This window comes from Salvelinus fontinalis, chromosome 2 (assembly GCF_029448725.1).
Source record: "Salvelinus fontinalis isolate EN_2023a chromosome 2, ASM2944872v1, whole genome shotgun sequence".
Lineage (NCBI taxonomy): Eukaryota > Metazoa > Chordata > Actinopteri > Salmoniformes > Salmonidae > Salvelinus > Salvelinus fontinalis.
In genome coordinates, this window is record NC_074666.1 from 17,252,232 (window position 1) to 17,277,260 (window position 25,029).

A 25,029-nucleotide genomic window follows, 5' to 3' on the forward strand; every position below is an offset into this window, starting at 1 on the left:
AGACTGACCTCTTCTCAGCTGTTGACTATAGTGTCAGGTATATCAGTATTGTAGACTGACCTCTTCTCAGCCGTTGACTATAGTGTCAGGTATATCAGTATTGTAGACTGACCTCTTCTCAGCTGTTGACTATAGTGTCAGGTATATCAGTATTGTAGACTGACCTCTTCTCAGCTGTTGACTAAAGTGTCAGGTATATCAGTATTGTAGACTGACCTCTTCTCAGCTGTTGACTATAGTGTCAGGTATATCAGTATTGTAGACTGACCTCTTCTCAGCTGTTGACTATAGTGTCAGGTATATCAGTATTGTAGACTGACCTCTTCTCAGCTGTTGACTATAGTGTCAGGTATATCAGTATTGTAGACTGACCTCTTCTCAGCTGTTGACTATAGTGTCAGGTATATCAGTATTGTAGACTGACCTCTTCTCAGCTGTTGACTATAGTGTCAGGTATATCAGTATTGTAGACTGACCTCTTCTCAGCTGTTGACTATAGTGTCAGGTATATCAGTATTGTAGACTGACCTCTTCTCAGCTGTTGACTATAGTGTCAGGTATATCAGTATTGTAGACTGACCTCTTCTCAGCTGTTGACTATATTGACTATAGTGTCAGGTATATCAGTATTGTAGACTGACCTCTTCTCAGCTGTTGACTATAGTGTCAGGTATATCAGTATTGTAGACTGACCTCTTCTCAGCTGTTGACTATAGTGTCAGGTATATCAGTATTGTAGACTGACCTCTTCTCAGCTGTTGACTATAGTGTCAGGTATATCAGTATTGTAGACTGACCTCTTCTCAGCTGTTGACTATAGTGTCAGGTATATCAGTATTGTAGACTGACCCCTGGTTCTTCCAGGTGATGTCAAGCCAACACCCCATGCGGTCCGCTATGTCGTCTGTCGCTATGCCCAACAAGAGAGACTACATCGAGGAGTTGACCAGGCAGTTGGATGCCTGTCAGAAGGTGCAGTATGAAGCCCCTCCCTCCCTCCCTCCCTCCCTCCCTCCCTCCCTCCCTCCCTCCCTCCCTCCCTCCCTCCCTCCCTCCCTCTCTCTCTCGCTCCCCTCCTTCCTTCCTTCTGTCCCTCCCCCCTCCCTCCCTTTCCACTCTCCCTCTCCCCCCTCCTTCCTCCCTCTCCCTCCCTCTCTCCCTCTCTCCCTCCCTCCCTCTCCCCCCTCTCCCCCTCCCTCTTCCCTCTCCCTCTCTCCCCCCTCCCCCTCCCTCTCCCTCCCTCTCTCCCTCCCTCCCTCTCCCCGACCCCCCCCTCCTCTCTCCCTCCCTCCCTCCCTCCCCGCCCCACCCTCCCTCCCTCATATCCTCCGTGTCCCCATCCTTTCCACAGAGGAACCAGTTCCTGGAGGCAGAGAGCGTAGAGATGGACAAGGAGAGGAACCAGATCAGGTTGGAGATGAGAGGCCTGTTGGTGAACAACGAGGACCTTCTCAGAACCAACAGTACCCTGCAGGTGTGTAGCATGATGGACTACAATACCCAGAATGCTCTGTGTAACATATCTGATTTGATCTCAGTGAAGATGTTGCCTGGGTACCAGTCTGTTTGTGACGTGATACCACTCCTTGTCATGCAAAACATGGTTAAGAGTGGCATGGTGGCACAAACAGACTGGTACCCAGGCTAGTAAAGAGGTTCCTGAAGCTAACGTAATGTCCTGTCTCTTATCAATCCAAGATGGAGATGAGTAGGATGAGGATGAGGATGGTAGAGCTGGAGAGAGACAACATGGCCATGACGGACCGCTTCATAGTTATGGAGGTAGGCTTCTGGACTACACAGAAACTACACTGTATACCACTTGACTACACATAAACTACACTGTGTACACATGGACTACACACAAACTACACTGTGTACCACTTGACTACACATAAACTACACTGTGTATCACTGGACTACACATAAACGACACTGCGTACCACTTAACTACACATAAACTACACTGTGTACCACTTGACTACACATAAACTACACTGTGTACCTCTGGACTACACATACACTACACTGTGTATCACTGGACTAGACATAAACTACACTATGTACAGCTAGACTACACATACACTGCACTGTGTACCATTGGACTACACATAAACTACACTGTGTACACCTAGACTACACATACACTACACTGTGTACACCTGGACTACATATAAACTACACTGTGTACCATTGGACTACACATAAACTACACTGTGTACCATTGGACTAGACATAAACTACACTGTGTACCATTGGACTACACACAAACTACACTGTGTACCATTGGACTAGACATAAACTACACTGTGTACCATTGGACTACACATAAACTACACTGTGTACCATTGGACTACACATAAACTACACTGTGTACCATTGGACTAGACATAAACTACACTGTGTACCATTGGACTACACATAAACTACACTGTGTACCATTGGACTACACATACACTGCACTGTGTACACCTGGACTACACATAAACTACACTGTGTACACCTGGACTACACATAAACTACACTGTGTACACATGGACTACACATAAACTACACTGTGTACCATTGGACTACACATACACTGCACTGTGTACACCTGGACTACACATAAACTACACTGTGTACACCTGGACTACACATAAACTACACTGTGTACACCTGGACTACACATAAACTACACTGTGTACACCTGGACTACACATAAACTACACTGTGTACACCTGGACTAGACATAAACTACACTGTGTACCATTGGACTACACATAAACTACACTGTGTACCATTGGACTACACATAAACTACACTGTGTACCATTGGACTACACATAAACTACACTGTGTACCATTGGACTACACATAAACTACACTGTGTACCATTGGACTACACATAAACTACACTGTGTACCATTGGACTACACATAAACTACACTGTGTACCATTGGACTACACATAAACTACACTGTGTACCATTGGACTACACATAAACTACACTGTGTACCATTGGACTACACATAAACTACACTGTGTACCATTGGACTACACACAAACTACACTGTGTACACCTGGACTACACATAACCTACACTGTGTACCATTGGACTACACACAAACTACACTGTGTACACCTGGACTACACATACACTACACTGTGTACACCTGGACTACACATACACTACACTGTGTACACCTGGACTACACATAAACTACACTGTGTACCATTGGACTAGACATAAACTACACTGTGTATATTCTTCTGAGACTCTTTAATGGATGGGAGGATTATCTTCAAACACACAAGCTCCTCCTTTCACTGACTCTCAAATAGTTAAGGTTTGAGAGCCATTGGGCCAGTAGCTGAAAGGTTGCTGGTTCGAATCCCTCAGCTGACTAGGTGAACAATCTATTGATGTGCCTTTGAGCAAGGCACTTCACCCTAATTGCCCCATGTAAGTCACTCTGGATAAGAGCGCTAAAATGTGAATGTACCAGCGCCTCAAATCTCCTACTGCTTCAGCTCCTGTTATAGAATATTAGCACAAAAATATTGTGGAGCTCCTGTACCTGAATATAAACAGGACTGTGGAGCTCCTTCACCTGAATATAAACAGGACTGTGGAGCTCCTGCACCTACATATAAACAGGACTGTGGAGCTCCTGTACCTACATATAAACAGGACTGTGGAGCTCCTGCACCTGAATATATACAGGACTGTGGAGCTCCTGCACCTGAATATATACAGGACTGTGGAGCTCCTGTACCTGAATATAAACAGTACTGTGGAGCTCCTGTACCTGAATATAAACAGGACTGTGGAGCTCCTGTACCTGAATATAAACAGGACTGTGGAGCTCCTGCACCTGAATATAAACAGGACTGTGGAGCTCCTGTACCTGAATATAAACAGGACTGTGGAGCTCCTGTACCTGAATATAAACAGGACTGTGGAGCTCCTGTACCTGAATATAAACAGGACTGTGGAGCTCCTGTACCTGAATATAAACAGGACTGTGGAGCTCCTGTACCTACATATAAACAGGACTGTGGAGCTCCTGTACCTAAATATAAACAGGACTGTGGAGCTCCTGTACCTGAATATAAACAGGACTGTGGAGCTCCTGTACCTACATATAAACAGGACTGTGGAGCTCCTGTACCTGAATATAAACAGGACTGTGGAGCTCCTGTACCTGAATATAAACAGGACTGTGGAGCTCCTGTACCTGAATATAAACAGGACTGTGGAGCTCCTGCACCTACATATAAACAGGACTGTGGAGCTCCTGTACCTGAATATAAACAGGACTGTGGAGCTCCTGTACCTGAATATAAACAGGACTGTGGAGCTCCTGTACCTGAATATAAACAGGACTGTGGAGCTCCTGCACCTGAATATAAACAGGACTGTGGAGCTCCTGTACCTGAATATAAACAGGACTGTGGAGCTCCTGTACCTGAATATAAACAGGACTGTGGAGCTCCTGTACCTGAATATAAACAGGACTGTGGAGCTCCTGCACCTGAATATAAACAGGGCTGTGGAGCTCCTGTACCTGAATATAAACAGGACTGTGGAGCTCCTGTACCTGAATATAAACAGGACTGTGGAGCTCCTGTACCTGAATATAAACAGGACTGTGGAGCTCCTGCACCTGAATATAAACAGGACTGTGGAGCTCCTGTACCTGAATATAAACAGGACTGTGGAGCTCCTGTACCTGAATATAAACAGGACTGTGGAGCTCCTGTACCTGAATATAAACAGGACTGTGGAGCTCCTGTACCTGAATATAAACAGGACTGTGGAGCTCCTGTACCTGAATATAAACAGGACTGTGGAGCTCCTGCACCTGAATATAAACAGGACTGTGGAGCTCCTGTACCTGAATATAAACAGGACTGTGGAGCTCCTGCACCTGAATATAAACAGGACTGTGGAGCTCCTGCACCTGAATATAAACAGGACTGTGGAGCTCCTGCACCTGAATATAAACAGGACTGTGGAGCTCCTGTACCTGAATATAAACAGGACTGTGGAGCTCCTGTACCTGAATATAAACAGGACTGTGGAGCTCCTGCACCTGAATATAAACAGGACTGTGGAGCTCCTGCACCTGAATATAAACAGGACTGTGGAGCTCCTGTACGTGAATATAAACAGGACTGTGGAGCTCCTGTACCTGAATATAAACAGGACTGTGGAGCTCCTGCACCTGAATATATACGTTACTGTGGAGCTCCTGCACCTACATATAAACAGGACTCTGGAGCTCCTGCACCTGAATATATACGTTACTGTGGAGCTCCTGCACCTACATATAAACAGGACTCTGGAGCTCCTGCACCTGAATATATACGTTACTGTGGAGCTCCTGCACCTACATATAAACAGTACTGGCACCCGGCACCTATTTCAGTTCAAGTCAAACACTAGTGGTTGTGTTTTCTAAGTGTTGAAACACGCAGGATGTCTCTAGAGAGCTGATCCCATCTGTGTTTCCTCCAGACGGAGCTGACCGAGGCCAGAGAGATGATGGTGGAGGCCAACACTCAGGAATATGCCTTCAACTTCCTGCAGCAGTCTCTGAAGAATAAGATACAGGACGCTGAGGTACAGTATAGGCTTCTCCATAATCAGATTCTACCACAGACCTGTCAGTTAGCTGGGCCTAATCTACCACAGACCAGTCAGTTAGTTAGCTGGGCCTATTCTACCACAGACCTCAGTCAGTTAGCTGGGCCTATTCTACCACAGACCTCAGTCAGTTAGCTGGGCCTATTCCACCACAGACCAGTCAGTCAGTTAGCTGGGCCTATTCTACCACAGACCTCAGTCAGTTAGCTGGGCCTATTCTACCACAGACCTGTCAGTCAGTTAGCTGGGCCTATTCCACCACAGACCTGTAAGTCAGTTAGCTGGGCCTATTCTACCACAGACCTGTAAGTCAGTTAGCTGGGCCTATTCTACCACAGACCTCAGTCAGTCAGTTAGCTGGGCCTATTCTACCACAGACCTCAGTCAGTTAGCTGGGCCTATTCTACCACAGACCTGTCAGTCAGTTAGCTGGGCCTATTCCACCACAGACCTGTAAGTCAGTTAGCTGGGCCTATTCCACCACAGACCTCAGTCAGTCAGTTAGCTGGGCCTATTCTACCACAGACCTCAGTCAGTCAGTTAGCTGGGCCTATTCTACCACAGACCAGTCAGTTAGCTGGGCCTATTCCACCACAGACCAGTCAGTTAGCTGGGCCTATTCTACCACAGACCAGTCAGTCAGTTAGCTGGGCCTATTCCACCACAGACCAGTCAGTCAGTTAGCTGGGCCTAATCTACCACAGACCAGTCAGTTAGTTAGCTGGGCCTATTCTACCACAGACCTCAGTCAGTTAGCTGGGCCTATTCCACCACAGACCTCAGTCAGTCAGTTAGCTGGGCCTAATCTACCACAGACCGCAGTCAGTTAGCTGGACCTATTCCACCACAGACCAGTCAGTCAGTTAGCTGGGCCTATTCTACCACAGACCTCAGTCAGTCAGTTAGCTTGGCCTATTCCACCACAGACCAGTCAGTCAGTTAGCTGGGCCTATTCCACCACAGAACAGTCAGTCAGTTAGCTGGGCCTATTCCACCACAGACCTCAGACAGTCAGTTAGCTGGGCCTATTCTACCACAGACCTCAGTCGGTCAGTTAGCTGGGCCTATTCTACCACAGACCTCAGTCAGTCAGTTAGATGGGCCTATTCCACCACAGACCCCAGTCAGTCAGTTAGCTGGGCCTATTCCACCACAGACCTCAGTCAGTCAGTTAGATGGACCTATTCCACCACAGACCTCAGTCAGTCAGTTAGCTGGGCCTAATCTACCACAGACCTCAGTCAGTCAGTTAGATGGGCCTATTCCACCACAGACCCCAGTCAGTCAGTTAGCTGGGCCTATTCCACCACAGACCTCAGTCAGTCAGTTAGATGGACCTATTCCACCACAGACCTCAGTCAGTCAGTTAGCTGGGCCTAATCTACCACAGACCTCAGTCAGTCAGTTAGCTGGGCCTATTCTACCACAGACCTGTCAGTCAGTCAGTTAGCTGGGCCTATTCTACCACAGACCTCAGTCAGTTAGCTGGGCCTATTCCACCACAGACCTCAGTCAGTCAGTTAGCTGGGCCTATTCCACCACAGACCTCAGTCAGTCAGTTAGATGGGCCTAATCTACCACAGACCTCAGTCAGTCAGTTAGCTGGGCCTATTCCACCACAGACCTCAGTCAGTCAGCTGGGCCTATTCTACCACAGACCTCAGTCAGCTGGGCCTATTCCACCACAGACCTCAGTCAGTCAGTTAGCTGGGCCTAATCTACCACAGACCTCAGTCAGTCAGTTAGCTGGGCCTATTCCACCACAGACCTCAGTCAGTCAGTTAGCTGGGCCTATTCTACCACAGACCTGTCAGTCAGTTAGCTGGGCCTATTCCACCACAGACCAGTCAGTCAGTTAGCTGGGCCTATTCTACCACAGACCTCAGTCAGTTAGCTGGGCCTATTCCACCACAGACCTCAGTCAGTCAGTTAGCTGGGCCTATTCCACCACAGACCTGTCAGTTAGCTGGGCCTATTCTACCACAGAACTGCCAGTCAGTTAGCTGGGCCTATTCTACCACAGACCTGCCAGTCAGTTAGCTGGGCCTAATCTACCACAGACCTGCCAGTCAGTTAGCTGGGCCTATTCCACCACAGACCTGTCAGTTAGCTGGACCTATTCTACCACAGACCTGCCAGTCAGTTAGCTGGGCCTATTCTACCACAGACCTCAGTCAGTCAGTTAGCTGGGCCTATTCCACCACAGACCTCAGTCAGTCAGTTAGCTGGGCCTATTCCACCACAGACCTGTCAGTTAGCTGGGCCTATTCTACCACAGAACTGCCAGTCAGTTAGCTGGGCCTATTCTACCACAGACCTGCCAGTCAGTTAGCTGGGCCTAATCTACCACAGACCTGCCAGTCAGTTAGCTGGGCCTATTCCACCACAGACCTGCCAGTCAGTTAGCTGGGCCTAATCTACCACAGACCTGTCAGTCAGTTAGCTGGGCCTATTCTACCACAGACCTCAGTCAGTCAGTTAGCTGGGCCTATTCCACCACAGACCTGTCAGTTAGCTGGACCTATTCTACCACAGACCTGCCAGTCAGTTAGCTGGGCCTATTCTACCACAGACCTCAGTCAGTCAGTTAGCTGGGCCTATTCTACCACAGACCTGCCAGTCAGTTAGCTGGGCCTAATCTACCACAGACCTGTCAGTCAGTTAGCTGGGCCTATTCTACCACAGACCTGCCAGTCAGTTAGCTGGGCCTAATCTACCACAGACCTGTCAGTCAGTTAGCTGGGCCTATTCTACCACAGACCTCAGTCAGTCAGTTAGCTGGGCCTATTCCACCACAGACCTGTCAGTTAGCTGGACCTATTCTACCACAGACCTGCCAGTCAGTTAGCTGGGCCTATTCTACCACAGACCTCAGTCAGTCAGTTAGCTGGGCCTATTCTACCACAGACCTGCCAGTCAGTTAGCTGGGCCTAATCTACCACAGACCTGTCAGTCAGTTAGCTGGGCCTATTCTACCACAGACCTCAGTCAGTCAGTTAGCTGGGCCTATTCCACCACAGACCTGTCAGTTAGCTGGACCTATTCTACCACAGACCTGCCAGTCAGTTAGCTGGGCCTATTCTACCACAGACCTCAGTCAGTCAGTTAGCTGGGCCTATTCTACCACAGACCTGCCAGTCAGTTAGCTGGGCCTAATCTACCACAGACCTGTCAGTCAGTTAGCTGGGCCTATTCTACCACAGACCTGCCAGTCAGTTAGCTGGGCCTAATCTACCACAGACCTGCCAGTCAGTTAGCTGGGCCTATTCCACCACAGACCTCAGTCAGTCAGTTAGCTGGGCCTATTCTTCCACAGACCTCAGTCAGTTAGCTGGGCCTATTCTACCACAGACCAGTCAGTCAGTTAGCTGGGCCTATTCCACCACAGACCTCAGTCAGTTAGCTAGGCCTATTCTACCACAGACCTCAGTCAGTCAGTTAGCTGGGCCTATTCTACCACAGACCTGTCAGTCAGTTAGCTGGGCCTATTCCACCACAGACCTCAGTCAGTCAGTTAGATGGGCCTAATCTACCACAGACCTCAGTCAGTCAGTTAGCTGGGCCTATTCTACCACAGACCAGTCAGTCAGTTAGTTGGGCCTATTCCACCACAGACCAGTCAGTTAGCTGAGCCTATTCCACCACAGACCTCAATCAGTTAGCTGGGCATATTCCACCACAGACCTCAGTCAGTCAGTTAGCTGGGCCTATTCCACCACAGACCTCAGTCAGTTAGCTGGGCCTATTCTACCACAGACCAGTCAGTCAGTTAGCTGGGCCTATTCCACCACAGACCTCAGTCAGTTAGCTGGGCCTATTCTACCACAGACCTCAGTCAGTCAGTTAGCTGGGCCTATTCTACCACAGACCTGTCAGTCAGTTAGCTGGGCCTATTCCACCACAGACCTCAGTCAGTCAGTTAGCTGGGCCTATTCTACCACAGACCTCAGTCAGTCAGTTAGCTGGGCCTATTCCACCACAGACCTCAGTCAGTCAGTTAGCTGGGCCTATTCTACCACAGACCAGTCAGTCAGTTAGCTGGGCCTATTCCACCACAGACCAGTCAGTTAGCTGAGCCTATTCCACCACAGACCTCAATCAGTTAGCTGGGCATATTCCACCACAGACCTCAGTCAGTCAGCCTGCTGGGCCCATTCCACCACAGACCTCAGTCAGTCAGTTAGCTGGGCCTATTCTACCACAGACCAGTCAGTCAGTTAGCTGGGCCTATTCTACCACAGACCAGTCAGCCAGTTAGCTGGGCCTATTCTACCACAGACCAGTCAGTTAGCTGGGCCTATTCTACCACAGACCAGTCAGTTAGCTGGGCCTATTCTACCACAGACCTCAGTCAGTCAGTTAGCTGGGCCTATTCCACCACAGACCTCAGTCAGTCAGTTAGCTGGGCCTATTCTACCACAGACCTGTCAGTCAGTTAGCTGGGCCTATTCCACCACAGACCTCAGTCAGTCAGTTAGCTGGGCCTATTCTACCACAGACCTCAGTCAGTCAGTTAGCTGGGCCTATTCTACCACAGACCAGTCAGTCAGTTAGCTGGGCCTATTCTACCACAGACCAGTCAGTCAGTTAGCTGGGCCTATTCTACCACAGACCTCAGTCAGTCAGTTAGCTGGGCCTATTCTACCACAGACCTCAGTCAGTCAGTTAGCTGGGCCTATTCTACCACAGACCTAGGTCAGTTAGCTGGGCCTATTCCACCACAGACCTCAGTCAGTCAGTTAGCTGGGCCTATTCCACCACAGACCTCAGTCAGTCAGTTAGATGGGCCTAATCTACCACAGACCTCAGTCAGTCAGTTAGCTGGGCCTATTCCACCACAGACCTCAGTCAGTCAGCTGGGCCTATTCTACCACAGACCTCAGTCAGCTGGGCCTATTCCACCACAGACCTCAGTCAGTCAGTTAGCTGGGCCTAATCTACCACAGACCTGTCAGTCAGTTAGCTGGGCCTATTCCACCACAGACCAGTCAGTCAGTTAGCTGGGCCTATTCCACCACAGACCTCAGTCAGTCAGTTAGCTGGGCCTATTCTACCACAGACCTGTCAGTCAGTTAGCTGGGCCTATTCCACCACAGACCAGTCAGTCAGTTAGCTGGGCCTATTCTACCACAGACCTCAGTCAGTTAGCTGGGCCTATTCCACCACAGACCTCAGTCAGTCAGTTAGCTGGGCCTATTCCACCACAGACCTGTCAGTTAGCTGGGCCTATTCTACCACAGAACTGCCAGTCAGTTAGCTGGGCCTATTCTACCACAGACCTGCCAGTCAGTTAGCTGGGCCTAATCTACCACAGACCTGCCAGTCAGTTAGCTGGGCCTATTCCACCACAGACCTGCCAGTCAGTTAGCTGGGCCTAATCTACCACAGACCTGTCAGTCAGTTAGCTGGGCCTATTCTACCACAGACCTCAGTCAGTCAGTTAGCTGGGCCTATTCCACCACAGACCTGTCAGTTAGCTGGACCTATTCTACCACAGACCTGCCAGTCAGTTAGCTGGGCCTATTCTACCACAGACCTCAGTCAGTCAGTTAGCTGGGCCTATTCCACCACAGACCTCAGTCAGTCAGTTAGCTGGGCCTATTCCACCACAGACCTGTCAGTTAGCTGGGCCTATTCTACCACAGAACTGCCAGTCAGTTAGCTGGGCCTATTCTACCACAGACCTGCCAGTCAGTTAGCTGGGCCTAATCTACCACAGACCTGCCAGTCAGTTAGCTGGGCCTATTCCACCACAGACCTGCCAGTCAGTTAGCTGGGCCTAATCTACCACAGACCTGTCAGTCAGTTAGCTGGGCCTATTCTACCACAGACCTCAGTCAGTCAGTTAGCTGGGCCTATTCCACCACAGACCTGTCAGTTAGCTGGACCTATTCTACCACAGACCTGCCAGTCAGTTAGCTGGGCCTATTCTACCACAGACCTCAGTCAGTCAGTTAGCTGGGCCTATTCTACCACAGACCTGCCAGTCAGTTAGCTGGGCCTAATCTACCACAGACCTGTCAGTCAGTTAGCTGGGCCTATTCTACCACAGACCTGCCAGTCAGTTAGCTGGGCCTAATCTACCACAGACCTGTCAGTCAGTTAGCTGGGCCTATTCTACCACAGACCTCAGTCAGTCAGTTAGCTGGGCCTATTCCACCACAGACCTGTCAGTTAGCTGGACCTATTCTACCACAGACCTGCCAGTCAGTTAGCTGGGCCTATTCTACCACAGACCTCAGTCAGTCAGTTAGCTGGGCCTATTCTACCACAGACCTGCCAGTCAGTTAGCTGGGCCTAATCTACCACAGACCTGTCAGTCAGTTAGCTGGGCCTATTCTACCACAGACCTCAGTCAGTCAGTTAGCTGGGCCTATTCCACCACAGACCTGTCAGTTAGCTGGACCTATTCTACCACAGACCTGCCAGTCAGTTAGCTGGGCCTATTCTACCACAGACCTCAGTCAGTCAGTTAGCTGGGCCTATTCTACCACAGACCTGCCAGTCAGTTAGCTGGGCCTAATCCACCACAGACCTGTCAGTTAGCTGGACCTATTCTACCACAGACCTGCCAGTCAGTTAGCTGGGCCTATTCTACCACAGACCTCAGTCAGTCAGTTAGCTGGGCCTATTCTACCACAGACCTGCCAGTCAGTTAGCTGGGCCTAATCTACCACAGACCTGTCAGTCAGTTAGCTGGGCCTATTCTACCACAGACCTGCCAGTCAGTTAGCTGGGCCTAATCTACCACAGACCTGTCAGTCAGTTAGCTGGGCCTATTCTACCACAGACCTCAGTCAGTCAGTTAGCTGGGCCTATTCCACCACAGACCTGTCAGTTAGCTGGACCTATTCTACCACAGACCTGCCAGTCAGTTAGCTGGGCCTATTCTACCACAGACCTCAGTCAGTCAGTTAGCTGGGCCTATTCTACCACAGACCTGCCAGTCAGTTAGCTGGGCCTGATCTACCACAGACCTGTCAGTCAGTTAGCTGGGCCTATTCTACCACAGACCTCAGTCAGTCAGTTAGCTGGGCCTATTCCACCACAGACCTGTCAGTTAGCTGGACCTATTCTACCACAGACCTGCCAGTCAGTTAGCTGGGCCTATTCTACCACAGACCTCAGTCAGTCAGTTAGCTGGGCCTATTCTACCACAGACCTGCCAGTCAGTTAGCTGGGCCTAATCTACCACAGACCTGTCAGTCAGTTAGCTGGGCCTATTCTACCACAGACCTGCCAGTCAGTTAGCTGGGCCTAATCTACCACAGACCTGCCAGTCAGTTAGCTGGGCCTATTCCACCACAGACCTCAGTCAGTCAGTTAGCTGGGCCTATTCTTCCACAGACCTCAGTCAGTTAGCTGGGCCTATTCTACCACAGACCAGTCAGTCAGTTAGCTGGGCCTATTCCACCACAGACCTCAGTCAGTTAGCTAGGCCTATTCTACCACAGACCTCAGTCAGTCAGTTAGCTGGGCCTATTCTACCACAGACCTGTCAGTCAGTTAGCTGGGCCTATTCCACCACAGACCTCAGTCAGTCAGTTAGATGGGCCTAATCTACCACAGACCTCAGTCAGTCAGTTAGCTGGGCCTATTCTACCACAGACCAGTCAGTCAGTTAGTTGGGCCTATTCCACCACAGACCAGTCAGTTAGCTGAGCCTATTCCACCACAGACCTCAATCAGTTAGCTGGGCATATTCCACCACAGACCTCAGTCAGTCAGTTAGCTGGGCCTATTCCACCACAGACCTCAGTCAGTTAGCTGGGCCTATTCTACCACAGACCAGTCAGTCAGTTAGCTGGGCCTATTCCACCACAGACCTCAGTCAGTTAGCTGGGCCTATTCTACCACAGACCTCAGTCAGTCAGTTAGCTGGGCCTATTCTACCACAGACCTGTCAGTCAGTTAGCTGGGCCTATTCCACCACAGACCTCAGTCAGTCAGTTAGATGGGCCTAATCTACCACAGACCTCAGTCGGTCAGTTAGCTGGGCCTATTCTACCACAGACCAGTCAGTCAGTTAGCTGGGCCTATTCCACCACAGACCAGTCAGTTAGCTGAGCCTATTCCACCACAGACCTCAATCAGTTAGCTGGGCATATTCCACCACAGACCTCAGTCAGTCAGCCTGCTGGGCCCATTCCACCACAGACCTCAGTCAGTCAGTTAGCTGGGCCTATTCTACCACAGACCAGTCAGTCAGTTAGCTGGGCCTATTCTACCACAGACCAGTCAGCCAGTTAGCTGGGCCTATTCTACCACAGACCAGTCAGTTAGCTGGGCCTATTCTACCACAGACCAGTCAGTTAGCTGGGCCTATTCTACCACAGACCTCAGTCAGTCACTTAGCTGGGCCTATTCCACCACAGACCTCAGTCAGTCAGTTAGCTGGGCCTATTCTACCACAGACCTGTCAGTCAGTTAGCTGGGCCTATTCCACCACAGACCTCAGTCAGTCAGTTAGCTGGGCCTATTCTACCACAGACCTCAGTCAGTCAGTTAGCTGGGCCTATTCTACCACAGACCAGTCAGTCAGTTAGCTGGGCCTATTCTACCACAGACCAGTCAGTCAGTTAGCTGGGCCTATTCTACCACAGACCTCAGTCAGTCAGTTAGCTGGGCCTATTCTACCACAGACCTCAGTCAGTCAGTTAGCTGGGCCTATTCTACCACAGACCTCAGTCAGTCAGTTAGCTGGGCCTATTCCACCACAGACCTGTCAGTTAGCTGGGCCTATTCTACCACAGACCTGCCAGTCAGTTAGCTGGGCCTATTCTACCACAGACCTCAGTCAGTCAGTTAGCTGGGCCTATTCTACCACAGACCTGCCAGTCAGTTAGCTGGGCCTAATCTACCACAGACCTGTCAGTCAGTTAGCTGGGCCTATTCTACCACAGACCTGCCAGTCAGTTAGCTGGGCCTAATCTACCACAGACCTGCCAGTCAGTTAGCTGGGCCTATTCCACCACAGACCTCAGTCAGTCAGTTAGCTGGGCCTATTCTACCACAGACCTCAGTCAGTTAGCTGGGCCTATTCTACCACAAACCAGTCAGTCAGTTAGCTGGGCCTATTCCACCACAGACCTCAGTCAGTTAGCTGGGCCTATTCTACCACAGACCTCAGTCAGTCAGTTAGCTGGACCTATTCTACCACAGACCTGTCAGTCAGTTAGCTGGGCCTATTCCACCACAGACCTCAGTCAGTCAGTTAGATGGGCCTAATCTACCACAGACCTCAGTCAGTCAGTTAGCTGGGCCTATTCTACCACAGACCAGTCAGTCAGTTAGCTGGGCCTATTCCACCACAGACCAGTCAGTTAGCTGAGCCTATTCCACCACAGACCTCAGTCAGTTAGCTGGGCCTATTCCACCACAGATCTCAGTCAGTCAGTTAGCTGGGCCTATTCCACCACAGACCTCAGTCAGTCAGTTAGCTGGGCCTAATCTACCACAGACCTGTCAGTTAGCTGGGCCTATTCTACCACAGACCTGTCAGTTAGCTGGGCCTATTCCACCACAGACCAGTCAGTTAGCTGGGCCTATTTTACCACAGACCTGTCAGTTAGCTGGGCCTATTCTACCACAGACCTGTCAGTTAGCTGGGCCTATTCCACCACAGACCAGTCAGTTAGCTGGGCCTATTCTACCACAGACCTGTCAGTTAGCTGGGCCTATTCTACCACAGACCTCAGTCAGTCAGTTAGCTGGGCCTATTCCACCACAGACCAGTCAGTTAGCTGGGCCTATTCTACCACAGAATAGTCAGTCAGCTGGGCCTATTCCACCACAGACCTCAGTCAGTCAGTTAGCTGGAACTATTCTACCACAGACCTCAGTCAGTTAGCTGGGCCTATTCTACCACAGACCTCAGTCAGTTAGCTGGCCCTATTCTACCACAGACCTCAGTCAGTCAGTCAGCTGGGCCTATTCCACCACAGACCTCAGTCAGTCAGTTAGCTGGGCCTATTCCACCACAGACCTGTCAGTCAGCTGGGCCTATTCTACCACAGACCTCAGTCAGTCAGTTAGATGGACCTATTCCACCACAGACCTCAGTCAGTCAGTTAGCTGGGCCTAATCTACCACAGACCTCAGTCAGTCAGTTAGCTGGGCCTATTCCACCACAGACCTGTCAGTCAGTTAGCTGGGCCTATTCCACCACAGACCTCAGTCAGTCAGTTAGCTGGGCCTATTCCACCACAGACCTCAGTCAGTCAGTTAGATGGGCCTAATCTACCACAGACCTCAGTCAGTCAGTTAGCTGGGCCTATTCCACCACAGACCTCAGTCAGTCAGCTGGGCCTATTCTACCACAGACCTCAGTCAGCTGGGCCTATTCCACCACAGACCTCAGTCAGTCAGTCAGCTGGGCCTATTCCACCACAGACCTCAGTCAGTCAGTTAGCTGGGCCTATTCTACCACAGCCCTGTCAGTCAGTTAGCTGGGCCTATTCTACCACAGACCTGTCAGTTAGCTGGGCCTATTCTACCACAGACCTCAGTCAGTCAGTTAGCTGGGCCTATTCTACCACAGACCTGTCAGTCAGTTAGCTGGGCCTATTCCACCACAGACCGCAGTCAGTCAGTTAGATGGGCCTAATCTACCACAGACCTCAGTCAGTCAGTTAGCTGGGCCTATTCCACCACAGACCTCAGTCAGTCAGTTAGCTGGGCCTATTCCACCACAGACCTCAGTCAGTCAGTTAGCTGGGCCTATTCTACCACAGACCAGTCAGTCAGTTAGCTGGGCCTATTCCACCACAGACCTCAATCAGTTAGCTGGGCCTATTCCACCACAGACCTCAGTCAGTCAGCCTGCTGGGCCCATTCCACCACAGACCTCAGTCAGTCAGTTAGCTGGGCCTATTCTACCACAGACCAGTCAGTTAGCTGGGCCTATTCTACCACAGACCTGTCAGTTAGCTGGGCCTATTCTACCACAGACCAGTCAGTTAGCTGGGCCTATTCCACCACAGACCTCAGTCAGTCAGTTAGCTGGGCCTATTCCACCACAGACCTCAGTCAGTCAGTTAGCTGGGCCTATTCCACCACAGACCTCAGTCAGTCAGTTAGCTGGGCCTATTCTACCACAGACCTCAGTCAGTCAGTTAGCTGGGCCTATTCCACCACAGACCTCAGTCAGTCAGTTAGCTGGGCCTATTCTACCACAGACCTGTCAGTCAGTTAGCTGGGCCTATTCTACCACAGACCTCAGTCAGTCAGTAAGCTGGGTCTATTCCACCACAGACCTCAGTCAGTTAGCTGGGCCTATTCCACCACAGACCTCAGTCAGTCAGTTAGCTGGGCCTATTCCACCACAGACCTCAGTCAGTCAGTTAGCTGACCTGGGCCTATGTGTCTGCCTTGCGTGAGCCCCTGTGCGCATCCAGAAATGGCACCCTATTCCCTACCATGACCCTGCTCAAAATATAGTGCACAATGTAACGAGTAGGGTTCCATTTCAGCCCCAGCCTCTGTGTCTGTCCTACACCATGTCCCCTATAGGAGGCGCTGGAGAAGCAGACGCTCCATGCCGAGGGTCTGTCCGAGAAGCTGTGGCTGTCTGAGAGACAGTTGGAGGAGCTAGCGGTGGACAAGGAGACACGGGATAAGAGGACATCAGGGCTCAGTGACACTGTCTTCAGACTGGAGACTGAGGTACAGTTGCATTACGATACTTATACGCGTGTGTGTGTGTGTGTGTGTGTGTGTGTGTGTGTGTGTGTGTGTGTGTGTGTGTGTGTGTGTGTGTGTGTGTGTGTGTGTGTGTGTGTGTGTGTGTTTGTGAGAGAGAGGTCAGTCTTCAGACTGGAGACTGAGGTACAGTACTGTTCACTTTACACACCTATAATGTAGCTTCAAGGGTTGTGGTTAATTCCACAAATTAAATTCAAATTACATTTCCTCTTCCTGTATAATCCCGTTTAATACTATTCAAATTCCAGGTCAGTCTTTAAATTCAGAGATAATTTAATTTCCTTTCAATTTCATTGTTAGGTAAATTCCAATAATTACATTTCTAATTCCGTATTATCCCAAACTATTCCACATATTCAAATTCAATTCCCTCAAGCTTTTCAGGGAATATAGAAATACAAGTTGAAATGATTTTAAATGATTTAAAAACAAATCATGCAGAACTTTTGTTTTACTAAATCCATGAACTAATAAATTACAGTTCAGTTAAATTCCAAAAATGTAATTTTTTTTACTATTCCAATTCAAACATTTCAAACATTCCAGTTCCATTTAATTTCCAATGCCATAACTTGAAGATTGTTGAAATTTGAAAATTGAATTAGTGTAACATTCCTTGTGTTGATTCTGGAGTTACATTAACTCTGTAAGTGTTAAATTAACACTCATTGGTGTAAATAACCCCAGTGTTGGTGTTAATAACCAGTGTTAAAATAAAACCACTCTCATCATTATGTCACGCAACGCAGCGTGATGATTATCCATTTTAATAGAATACTGTAACAACGAACAAAAACAAGAAACCGACAAAATGAACAAAGACGAAACAGTCCCGTAACGTAAACACAGGAACACAGTAAGAGGAACAATCACCCACAACCCACAATACAAAACAGGCTACCTAAATATGGTTCCCAATCAGAGACAACGACTGACACCTGCCTCTGACTGAGAACCATATCAGGCCAAACACATAGAAACAGACAAACTAGACATACAACATAGAATGTCCACACAGATCACACCCTGACCAAACAAAACATAGAAACATACAACGCAATGCCCTATGTTGGAATGCCCTACTCTGGCTGGATCCCAATAGGAATTACAACTCACTTTGCAAAGCCAGCATAATGTGACTTGCAGGCCTGATGTGGCCTGTAAACCAGGAGTTTCAAGCCACTGTATTAGGGTAAAACTAGACCCTCAAAATAAGGCCTCATGAAGTACGTATTGTATTGTGTTGATAACAGGATATCACTTGGCCGAAGGACTGAAAATGGACGAATACAACAACCATGTCTCTGTCACTAACAAATACAGTCATGGGGGGGTTAACTCTACAATTCACTCTCCAGTCAAGGCACTCTGGGAAATATACAAATAAGGCTTGGCACTAAGCATTGTGTTCATTTAACACTGAAAAGGGCAGACCCGTATAGACACTGGACCGGTGTCAAATGTAACACCCTCAGTGTTGATTTAACCCTAGATAATTTGCTTTGTATATTTGCGTGACATTATTCTCCCTTTCTCCCTCCACAGCTAGGGGAGGTCCAACAGAGAGCCACCCAAGCCTTAGCAGAGCTCAGTCTGCACCAGAAGCTACGAGATGGTGACCAGCTGAGGGTAAAGGAGCTGGAAGAGACTATACTGGAGAAGAGTCAGGAGCTGCAGAGAGCCCAGCAGACTGTCAGAAGCCTCCAGGGACAGGTACATGAAGACATAGGCCTTTTCTTACTATAGTCAAATGCAGATCATTTGTGCTTAAGATTGACTTTTGAAAGTAATTTCTGCTTAAGCAGAAACGTATTTACAGCAATCGTGATTATGTCGCTTACCCATACTGTAAAATGTGTGTCCATATGTGATTTTTCTGATTTACGTATGGGTGTAGTATTCTTCATTACACTCTGTCAGTTGTCAGGTAAACTAATAGATAACTGTATGTGTTGTCAGGTAAACTAATAGATAACTGTATGTGTTGTCAGGTAAACTAATAGATAACTGTATGTGTTGTCAGGTAAACTAATAGATACCTGTATGTGTTGTCAGGTAAACTAATAACTGTATGTGTTGTCAGGTAAACTAATAGATAACTGTATGTGTTGTCAGGTAAACTAATAGATAACTGTATGTGTTGTCAGGTAAACTAATAACTGTATGTGCTGTCAGGTAAACTAATAGATAACTGTATGTGTTGTCAGGTAAACTAATAGATAACTGTATGTGTTGTCAGGTAAACTAATAGATAACTGTATGTGTTGTCAGGTAAACTAATAGATAACTGTATGTGTTGTCAGGTAAACTAATAGATAACTGTATGTGTTGTCAGTTAAACTAATAGATAACTGTATGTGTTGTCAGGTAAACTAATAGATAACTGTATGTGTTGTCAGGTAAACTAATAGATAACTGTATGTGTTGTCAGGTGCCAGGTAAACTAATAGATAACTGTATGTGTTGTCAGGTAAACTAATAGATAACTGTATGTGTTGTCAGGTAAACTAATAGATAACTGTATGTGTCGTCAGGTGTCAGGTAAACTAATAGATAACTGTATGTGTTGTCAGGTAAACTAATAGATAACTGTATGTGTCGTCAGGTGTCAGGTAAACTAATAGATAACTGTATGTGTTGTCAGGTAAACTAATAGATAACTGTATGTGTCGTCAGGTGTCAGGTAAACTAATAGATAACTGTATGTGTCGTCAGGTGTCAGGTAAACTAATAGATAACTGTATGTGTCGTCAGGTGTCAGGTAAACTAATAGATAAGGAGCGTTCCCTGGAGGAGGAGATCCAGCTGAGAGAGAGAATCCAGCTGCAGTTGAAGCAGGCAGAGAGGAGCGTAGAGGACCTGAAGATAGAGCTACAGACTGCTGCACAGACCAAGGAGGACCTGGACAAGCAACTCAAACAGGCTCAGGTAGGTACAGACAGAGAGCACCATAAACCCTAAGCCCAGGCTAAAGAGGACCTGGACAAGCAAGATATACTGTAGATATAGAGAGAGTAGACTGTATGAACCGTGGGAGATATACTGTAGATATAGAGAGTGTAGACTGTATAAACTGTGGGAGATATACTGTAGATATAGAGAGAGTAGACTGTATGAACCGTGGGATATATATTGTCGATATAGAGAGAGTAGACTGTATAAACTGTGGGAGATATACTGTAGATATAGAGAGAGTAGACTGTATGAACCGTGGGAGATATATTGTAGAGATAGAGAGAGTAGACTGTATAAATCGTGGGAGATATACTGTAGATATAGAGAGAGTAGACTGTATGATACTGTAGATATAGAGACAGTAGACTGTATGAACCTTGGGAGATATACTGTAGATATAGAGAGTGTAGACTGTAGGAATCGTGGGAGATATACTGTAGATATAGAGAGAGTAGACTGTATGATACTGTAGATATAGAGACAGTAGACTGTATGAACCTTGGGAGATATACTGTAGATATAGAGAGTGTAGACTGTATGAACCGTGGGAGATATACTGTAGATATAGAGAGAGTAGACTGTATGATACTTTAGATATAGAGACAGTAGACTGTATGAACTTTGGGAGATATACTGTAGATGAACAGGTAACTGCCAAAATAATGGAAACCCAACATAGTGTCTTAATAGTGGTTTGGGCCACCATGTGACACCAGAACATTTTCAATGCACCTCGACATGGATTCTACAGGTGTCTGGAACTCTATTGGAGGGACGTGACGCCGTTCTTCCACCAGAAACTCCGTCATTTGGTGTTTTGTTGACGATGGTGGAAAACGCTGGTCTCGGGCGTCGCTCCAGAATATCTCCCGTACGCGTTCGGTTAGGTTGAGATCTGTCGACTGAGATACGCACGCACACACGCACACGCACGCGCACGCGCACGCGCACGCGCACGCGCACGCACACGCACACACACACACACACACACACACACACACACACACACACACACACACACACACAGCACCTCGTTCAAAGTCACTGAGATCTCTTCTAGCCCTGGTAGCCAAAATAATGGACAATTGGGACTCGCTATACATGACCCTAAGCAATGATGGGATGTTAATTGCTTAATTAACTCAGGAACCAGCTGCTTTCCATATACTTTGGGTTCTTCGTTTACTCAAGTGTTTCCTTTATTTTGGCAGTTACGCGTAGATCTAGAATACAGATAAATGGACATAGATCAGCTTTGTCTTTGAGGTCAATGCAGGGTCACTGTTAAAGCACCGTGACGACTGCTGGGAAAAAAGCTTTCTAAGTACATGTGATTGATCGTGTTTTCTCCCTAGCCTGGAAACAATGGGAGGCACAATGTTTCAGTTTTCAGTCTGGTTCAACCAGGCTATGTTGGAGTCTAGGCCAGGCTCCTGTCAAAGTACTTTGTGACAACTGCCGATGTAGAAAAAGGGGTTACAGAGATCGATTCGTTCGGTTGATGTGTTTCTCCTTTCACAGGAGAAAGCGATAGATCTTGAGAGCGACCTGGAGGAGATGCAGGACAGTGAACAGAGTTGGGCCAGGAAGCACAAGAGAGCCATGGAGCAGGTACGTCTGTCTGCCTACAGCTGACCTCTCACCCCTGACCCCTGACCACTATGCCACACTGAACCAATGTTTTTCTGTTTCTCTTGTTCACTTCAAATAATATAGTCAAAACATTCTCATAAATCACTTAAATATGAAATTGAATCTCCTGAGACTTGAACTGAATCCAGAATTCCTTGACTGATGCCTGGCCAATGAGAGCTAATTATATTGTGATGTTGATCTGATTCTACCGGAGCGAATGGGGACAGTTTTTTTTTTTTTTTTTGAGGATGTGCCAAAGGTGGGTGTGTAGTACTATCTAAAACAGACTGTTGTGTTCCTCACAGACAGAACAGCTCCAGCTGAAGTTGATTCAGGAGAAATATGTGAATGAGCAGCTGGACAGTGAGAAGATCAACCTGATGAGACAGGTACTGTACACTAACTACGGCTTGGTTTGCACCGGGAACTGTTCTAACCTGCAGGGTGGGGACGTCAGCCTGTAGTGTAGCTACGTGATCCATCTATACATCGGTAGCTACGTGATCCATCTATACATCGGTAGCTACGTGATCCATCTATACATCGGTAGCTACGTGATCCATCTATACATCGGTAGCTACGTGATCCATCTATACATCGGTAGCTACGTGATCCATCTATACATCGGTAGCTACGTGATCCATCTATACATCGGTAGCTACGTGATCCATCTATACATCGGTAGCTACGTGATCCATCTATACATCGGTAGCTACGTGATCCATCTATACATCGGTGGTGTATGTAGGGCCTAGGGTTGAATTTGTTGTGATTCATGTTTAGCTTTGTGCCAAAGCTTTAGAAACCACGGCAGCAATGCAAGGCAGAACCAAACGACCTGTGTTGTCTGTAACATTTATTCCTGTGGTGTCTGTAACATTCCTTCCTGTGGTGTATGTAACATTCCTTCCTGTGGTGTCTGTAACATTCCTTCCTGTGTTGTCTGTAACATTCCTTCATGTGGTGTCTGTAACATTCCTTCCTGTGTTGTCTGTAACATTCCTTCCTGTGGTGTCTGTAACATTCCGTCCTGTGGTGTCTGTAACATTCCTTCCTGTGGTGTCTGTAACATTCCGTCCTGTGGTGTCTGTAACATTCCTTCCTGTGGTGTCTGTAACATTCCTTCCTGTGGTGTCTGTAACATTCCTTTCTGTGGTGTCTGTAACATTCCTTTCTGTGGTATCTGTAACAATTATTTCTGTGTTGTCTGTAACATTCCTTCCTGTGGTGTCTGTAACATTCCTTCATGTGGTTTCTGTAACGTTCCTTCCTGTGGTTTCTGTAACATTCCTTCCTGTGGTGTCTGTAACATTCCTTCCTGTGGTGTCTGTAACATTCCTTTCTGTGGTGTCTGTAATATTCCTTCATGTGGTGTCTGTAACATTCCTTTCTGTGGTGTCTGTAACATTCCTTACTGTGTTGTATGTAACATTCCTTTCTGTGGTGTCTGTAACATTCCTTTCTGTGGTGTCTGTAACATTCCTTTCTGTGGTGTCTGTAACATTCCTTACTGTGTTGTATGTAACATTCCTTTCTGTGGTGTCTGTAACATTCCTTCCTGTGGTGTCTGTAACATTCCTTCCTGTGGTTTCTGTAACGTTCCTTCCTGTGGTTTCTGTAACATTCCTTCCTGTGGTGTCTGTAACATTCCTTCCTGTGGTGTCTGTAACATTCCTTCCTGTGTTGTCTGTAACATTCCTTCCTGTGGTGTCTGTAACATTCCTTCCTGTGGTGTCTGTAACATTCCTTCCTGTGGTGTCTGTAACATTCCTTCCTGTGGTGTCTGTAACATTCCTTCCTGTGGTGTCTGTAACATTCCTTCCTGTGGTGTCTGTAACATTCCTTCCTGTGTTGTCTGTAACATTCCTTCCTGTGGTGTCTGTAACATTCCTTCCTGTGGTGTCCTGTAGCTGCGTGACCTGCGTATGGAGATGGAGGAACTTCACAACTCCAGAGTCCAGGTGGATGTGATCACTATGACAGAGATCCGGGCCAAGGAGCTGGAGAACGCTCTCAGAGTGGAGGAGAGGTGCGTTTCCTTTTATATCTACAGGACTACACGATGTTTGTTGACTAGTATATTAATGGCTGTTCTCCTGTACAGGAACAAGGTGGTGATGAACAATACCATCAGTAAACTGGAGAGGAAGAACAACGAACTGTCTGGTCAGCTGGAGGAGGAACAGAAGATCGCTACAGAGCAGAAGGAACTGGTAGGACACTGTGTGTGTGTGTGTGTGTGTGTGTGTGTGTGTGTGTGTGTGTGTGTGTGTGTGTGTGTGTGTGTGTGTGTGTGTGTGTGTGTGTGTGTGTGTGTGTGTGTGTGTGTGGTACGAAGCAGAAGGACCTGCTAGGATACTGGAGAGCCATGTCAGATGGGGGACAGCGAATACTATTTACATTCATTTTGTCTATAAATAAAAGTTACTTATACTGTGTGCATAATATGATTTCCAGGATCTCTTGGTAAAATAAAAATGTTTAATGAGATAACTTTGTATAAGTGGATGTTATCTGCGTGAACCTCTGTTATACCTCGGAGTGTTGTGATGCGTAATGTGTAGTTTGATAGATAAATGGTAGCCCTCTGAAGTTGACCCATTGACCTATGACCTCTCTCCATCAGATGACCCAGAGGATGCGTTACCTGAAGCGTCAGCTAAACGAGGCAGAGGAGGAGTCTAGTCGTAGAGACGCTCAGTACCGACACACCCAGAGAGAACTGACAGAGGAGAGAGAGACCTCCACCAGACTACAGAGACAGCTCCTGGACCAGCACCTTCAACTCAAGTATGTGGTTTAGAAATAAAGGTTAAATGAAAGAGAGAGACAGAGATCTGAGAGGGAGGGAGGGAGGGAGGGACTAGAAAGAGAGACAGATCAGAGAGGGAGGGAGAGACTAGAAAGAGAGACAGATCAGAGAGGGAGGGAGGGATAGACTAGAAAGAGAGACAGATCAGAGGGAGAGCAGCGAACAGAGAGGGAGATCAGAGGGAGAGCAGAGGGAGATCAGAGAGCAGAGGGAGAGCAGCGAGCAGAGAGGGAGAGCAGAGAGGGAGAGCAGAGGGAGAGCAGCGAGCAGAGGGAGAGCAGCGAGCATAGAGA

The 25,029-nt window shown here is 47.8% G+C and overlaps 1 protein-coding gene across 3 annotated transcripts in view; it reads left to right on the forward strand.

The window, feature by feature from the left end:
• The window catches only part of LOC129813018 (myosin heavy chain, embryonic smooth muscle isoform-like), an 80,105-nt gene that overhangs the window by 49,533 nt on the left and 5,543 nt on the right, over positions 1-25,029 (forward strand). For all 3 annotated transcript variants that reach the window (XM_055865133.1, XM_055865151.1, XM_055865142.1), the window contains 12 exons: positions 865-972; positions 1,352-1,474; positions 1,699-1,782; positions 5,503-5,607; positions 17,143-17,295; positions 18,880-19,047; positions 20,089-20,262; positions 21,811-21,900; positions 22,230-22,313; positions 23,835-23,953; positions 24,029-24,137; positions 24,551-24,714. In XM_055865133.1, the coding sequence (XP_055721108.1) occupies positions 865-972; positions 1,352-1,474; positions 1,699-1,782; positions 5,503-5,607; positions 17,143-17,295; positions 18,880-19,047; positions 20,089-20,262; positions 21,811-21,900; positions 22,230-22,313; positions 23,835-23,953; positions 24,029-24,137; positions 24,551-24,714 (1,481 nt within the window). The remainder of the gene's footprint in view (positions 1-864; positions 973-1,351; positions 1,475-1,698; positions 1,783-5,502; positions 5,608-17,142; positions 17,296-18,879; positions 19,048-20,088; positions 20,263-21,810; positions 21,901-22,229; positions 22,314-23,834; positions 23,954-24,028; positions 24,138-24,550; positions 24,715-25,029) is intronic.